This window comes from Pygoscelis adeliae, unplaced genomic scaffold, assembly GCF_000699105.1.
Source record: "Pygoscelis adeliae isolate BGI_AS28 unplaced genomic scaffold, ASM69910v1 Scaffold94, whole genome shotgun sequence".
NCBI classification, from domain to species: domain Eukaryota; kingdom Metazoa; phylum Chordata; class Aves; order Sphenisciformes; family Spheniscidae; genus Pygoscelis; species Pygoscelis adeliae.
Genome location: NW_008824547.1, coordinates 1,153,115 through 1,158,820, shown reverse-complemented (window position 1 = coordinate 1,158,820; position 5,706 = coordinate 1,153,115). Strand labels below are relative to the sequence as shown.

Below are 5,706 nucleotides of genomic sequence, written 5' to 3'. Positions count from 1 at the left end.
GCTGTAATTCAGGGGGTTCTAGAGAAGCTTTACATTTAATTTATCCTTTTCAGACACCTAACCTCACCTTTCACTGCACAGCAATCCAGACCCTGCTCTGCGAAGAGGGGAGGTCTTACCCTTGAAACGTAACACAATGCTTTTCCACTCACCGGCGGTCCAAGCCTAAATAGAGTACTATGGGTTTAGAAAACGTTAAATAAGACTAAAATAATAGTTGGGCTTAACCTCAACCGTGTCGTGGAATGACAGAATTTATGCAGCAAATTCATTTGGTGTCAAATAATGGACTATAAATAATGGACATAAAATTGTAAACAATCAGGGTTACAAAATGAAAGCCAGCTGGTCCTGAACATCTCAACTCCAAAAATCCTGATGGGACTGAAGCTGAAGTTGTTTCAAAAACTTTGCAAACGGAGAGGCTGCATATTCTAAAACCGCGAAAAAAAAAAAAAAGAAAGTGAAAACTCATCAGAGCAAGGCTGGATCTCTCTGGGGAGGAGTGTTAGGGATAACAGGAGATCACAGCTGAAACATGGGCATTTTCTTAACTTACTAAGGGAGGATTTTTTGCTTCCTGAGGCAGATGGCTGCTTTCCTCGTGTTATAGCTGCCAGTTGGGTTAAATGGACAACAATACTCAGATGTTTTGTATTTTTAAATAATTTGTGTGTCTGCTGCTTAGGTCAATTTTATTCAAAAGCACAATTTGAGAATAATTCCAACACCAGTCAGAGAGCTGACGAAAGACTCCTAAGTGTGTCTGGATCTGAGCACAAAGTTACCAGGTAACAGATATGGGATAAGGGCGAGTGATGTGCATGCTTTGAGATGTATTTTATCAGCTAATACCAGAGATCAAAAGAAATTAAACTAAGGGAGTGTTTGCCTGTAAGAATACATCTCTTTAGTGTAAATAATAGGAACTTGTGCTTGAGCTTTTCCCTAACAGCCTGAATTTGTTGCTTGTTAAGTGATGCTACAGGGCTCAAGGCTCCTATTTCATAGAGGGGGGAAATCATACCCTGGGGCTACGGGTTGCATAAAAAATGCCAGATAAAGTAAGGTTCTGCTGCCTCGTTTACGTGGATAGAGGGAGGGTGTTTCCTCAGCTGGATTTACCACAAGAAAAAAGTCTTTACACTTCAATTGCTTTTAGCAAGTTTCCGTGATGTGGAAGAAATGCTGTGAGCGTGCAGTTTCTGCTCGCTGTCCCTGTGTGTCCCCACCACCGCTGCCTCCGGCTCCAGGAGCGGAGAGGTGCCAGCTCTGCCCACGCACAGTCCCTCTGACTCCCGGTACCATCTGCAAACATAAGGTCCATCCTGGGCCTGCCCTTTGGTTATTTTATCACAAATTTTTCTTGCTTTGATTTTGTTTCAGGCAATACAAGAAAGATTACAGGCTTGAGCAGACCAGTGATCCTGTTCCCTGCTGGTCAATACATGTAACTCCCTAGAAAAGAGTATTCTGGGAAAGAAAACTGCAAATGATGCTCTTCCAGATATTTTTGATACTTTCTCTCATCAAGAAAACCACACAGTTAAAGCCTTACCTGTTACTATACATAAATGTCACTAATCTTTTAACTCGAAATAATTATACTTTCAAGATGAGAACGTGCTTGCTCGTTGTTTGGTATTTTAAAATGGTTTCTAATTCTCAGCATGGTTATGTTGTTGAAGATTTATGTGAATGAACTAAATAAAATTGACATTATCAGCTCGCGGTTTGATACGGGCACACAGACTTAAGTCTCTGAATAAAAATAAGTAGTGGCATCACCCGATCCAACAAATGTGTCATGCGAACTGTAACAAATTTCTAAAATTTATACCCTCTATCCAGCTACAAATGATGGTGTTCTTGAACTACGTGTTTTGTAAAAAGAGTATGACGTTTAAAGCAGTATTAGTTTACCGTATCTCTCATGTTTTATGTGATGGAGGGGGAAAAAACCCAGTCTCGCTGTATTAGGTTTCTTTTGGAGATCGTTCCGTAACAACGTTCAAAGCTGATGAAATTGGCTGGCTGCAGGCCCGCTCATTGTTGCAAAGTTTCTGAGGCTCTGTCTCAAAAACGTCTGCAAAACAGACATTGACTTGTTGCGAAACAGACCTCTGACTTGTTGCAAAAGACAGCATTTCAACCCTGAAAGTTAGCAGCTTTTTTGGCACCGTTTCCTACAACGCTTTGCAAACATTGGAAGATGTTTTACAAGTAATGAAGAACTTGGAACAACATGTGGTGCACGGAGGTAACACTTCAGAGGAAACGTACACACAGAAGCCTCTGCCCGGGGAATGCAAGTTGTAGTTTTTGTCTTCAGGTTTTTTTCATAAATTTTAATTCCAAAATTATTTTGTGTTTCAGAATTTCAGTTCCTATGTATCTTTGAACCCATAAATATGCCAGCATTGTAGAAGGTGTAACAAAAGTTGCTTTCTATCCCGCCAATAATCTATAACTGGAAAAAACTTATTATTTTAAAGCAGCGTCCTAAAAGAGAAAGCAATTTCTTGCCAAAGTCAGTAAGATAAAGCAAACTATGTAATTAGAAGCCTGTTTTTTTTTTAAAAGAACTGTGTAGACATGTTGCCAAGATACGTTTGCCTGAATTGCTTGTACTTCCAAGATGCAGATTTGGAGATGCAGATTTGGCTGGACAAATTCCACGACGGACAACGTGGAATTTGGAAACTGGAGGGTGCTTGCTTCGCCACATCATAAACAGGCTTACCAATTTGAAAAGCAGATTATTTCCATTATAAATGAACTTGGTGTTTGAATTACATGTTGTTGATGCTGGGTTTTATCAGTGGACTTACCACTGATATTAAATTAAAATTAAAAATTCCCTGCTTTCAGTTATAGGGTGTCTACGCGTTGCCTCCTCCACCTGCCTGCTAACTGCAGGGATAGCAAAGAGCATCGAAGTCGGGAGCAGTGAGGCGTGGCTGGAGAGCACCTTTCACCTGGTCCCCTCTGCTTTAGGCGAGGCTCAGGTTTGCACAGACCATTCTTTGAGAGCTGCTTTTCTAACCCATCCGCAAAAATCTGCAATGCCTGAGGTTCCCCAAACGCCCCAGGCAGCCTGTTGCCCTTTTAATGCAATTCTCCCTTGCTGCAATGAAGCAGGTTCTGCTAACCTTGATAGACAGGAAGAAAACCAGATGTCAGCCTTCCTCACAGCAGCTTTTTACATAGTTGGGGGTTTCCCCCCCTCTTTCTACAACTTCTTTGCAAAGCTGTTCCTACCCTCTGGACTGCACCCAATTTGTCTACACTGCGTTGAGGTGCCGTGCCCAGAGCTGCCCAGGGGACTGCACCCGCAGCCGCCCCCGGCTGATGGAGCCTCTCGGGTCTTAAAAGAGGCGCTCGCCGGCTGCACCCACGGGGATGTCTGTCTTTTCTGCAGCAGCCCTGTGTCGCTGGTGTGCCTGGTTACCACGAGTCCCAAATCCTTTCCGCAGTGCTTCCTCCCCTGTGCGCACGTGCTTTCCATTCCGCGAGTATGTTCCATTTCACTCTTTTCCACTTGAATTGCGTCTTAATTTGTTGTTTAGTCACTCTCCTCCTGTCCTTTCCAAGCCCCGATTTCCTACGCTCCCTTCCCTTCCTCAAGAAGCTGAAGGCAGACACAGTAACGAATATTTTGCGTTCTGTAATTTCTAATTCCGATGCAGAATACACAGTATATCTCACACTTTTATCTTTTAACCAGCATTGTACCAGTCGGCGGTAGGAGTAAAATTTTTATCTGACTGTAAGCATCTGTCTGCTACTTCTCTCTCTCCTTATTGTCACCTTTAGCTACATTTGCAGTTATCTCCTATGTTGCAGGAATCTTGGAAGAACTACATATTAAAAAGGGGATTTTTCTGCCTCCAGCAGTGTAAGTGGGAGTTTTTCAGGCTGCCACAAAAGCCGTGCAAAAGCAGACCAGAGCCCCTGCGGTCAACTTCTGGCTGATGATTCAGTCACAGCTGACAAGACTCCTGCCACCTCCGGAGATTTGCCTCGTCCCCATAAATTAAACAGGAAAGCTCCGGCTCAGGCTGTGCCCAGCATTGCCTTGTGCCTAAACTTTGCCAGACAGGTAGGTCAAGATCCGCTGCCCACTGCTATGGTTTTTTGTTTCAATGGAGCAAGTGAGTACGGGACCAGCCCTGATGGGCGGTCCCACAGCTCCTATCTCGGGATCCAAAATGGATCATTGCTTTATTTTATTTCATTCTATCTAATTCATTATCTTGGAATAAAAATTCAGAACCGTGTAAACTTAACCTTACTAGTTTCAATTTTCTGGTCTTCCCTCGCTCCTTCCTGTTTCTCTCCCTGCCTTCCTCATTTTTCAGTAACTTATTACCTTCTGTAGAAATTACTGTTTTCTTTCACCATTTTTGTCTGAATTTAGCAGGCAGAGATATCCAGCCACTGTGACACCCCTCCTCCCCGCAAGAATTGATTCCCCCCCCCCCTTCTTCTACAAAACTTCTGCTTTTAGTAAAGGATTTTTTTCCTGGAGAAGGCCTGTCTCTCCCATAAATTTAACAGTAAGTATATTTTCCCTCTATTTTTTTCCTCTTTGATTTTTCCATTGCATTTTTGTTCACCTCTACCTTTGTTCTTTCAATTCAACCTATCACATCTTATGTCATCTCTGTTTTTCCCACTACACTCCTCTTTCCTCGTGTGTGTGCATTCTAGTTTCCCCACACACTGACCTTCTCTCCTTGTCATATAACAGTAGGGAAATTTTCTACTTTGCCATGTGAGACCACAATTGCCTTGCTATGGCTGATTTGATCAAAAGAAAACTCGAAGTAAATAAGAAATCTGCTTATTTTTTGCTTTAGAACTAATAGCTTACACTTTCTTCCAGTACAAAATGAAAATATGAATAAATGGGACATTTCTTGCCCTGAAATATGTACATAGATTCTGTTATGGGAACAGAGGGAAGAATTTTACTGGAAGACGGTACGGCTCTTACACAAAAAAGATACTGTCCAAAAGATAGCTACTATTACTTAAACCTGAGCGCTGTTTGGAACTGTGGTATTCCATTAATTTATAAAGATATGGGCATTCAAAAGTTAAGTTCAAATTAAAATCCTAAAATACAGAAGTCCTGGCTGCTAGCAGTCACCTCGAGTGATGGCACTGCACCAGCCCTCAGCACTGTACAGTCAAGTGGTCAGATGGTTTTAAGTACTACTGAATTATCCTGAAACACGTGCTGGTCTGTCAGCTGCCCTCTTGTGTTGAATTTCAGAATGCATCTGGCGTCCTGGGTTCTGTGAAACCGGAATGAAAACACTGATAGCTGTTGGAATAACAGAACAAGGCATTAAGTACCGATGCTTTTATTTAAATCACTCCTGACAGTCAGTTATTGATTTAAAATGGGATAGAATGTTTCTGTTATGTTTTACAAAGTAACATTTTAAGTCAAAATTTTAAAACTAGTAAATTAATTCAGTAAAATGAGGATCTTTCAGGGGATGAGTGATATCTGTGCACACGAGCAGAATAGCTGTTGAGCACTTAAGATTTGATCAAATGGTGCAGTAAAACTCTCTGTGAGAATCCGTCATATCTTGGCATTGCCAAACGTGGTAAGCTTCTGTATTTTTAATAGTTCTTAAACACTGAAAAATACTATTCTTTCAGACAAATACTCTGTATACCCCTGAATTT

The 5,706-nt window shown here is 41.7% G+C and overlaps 1 protein-coding gene across 1 annotated transcript in view; it reads left to right on the top strand.

Annotated features, from left to right (window-relative positions):
- ITIH4 (inter-alpha-trypsin inhibitor heavy chain family, member 4) overlaps positions 1–1,723 on the top strand; it is a 20,413-nt gene extending 18,690 nt beyond the window's left edge. The window contains 2 exon segments of the mRNA XM_009321854.1: positions 689–791; positions 1,387–1,723. Coding sequence (XP_009320129.1) covers positions 689–791; positions 1,387–1,462 — 179 coding nt within the window. The 3' untranslated portion in view covers positions 1,463–1,723.
- The last annotated feature ends 3,983 nt before the right edge of the window (positions 1,724–5,706 follow it).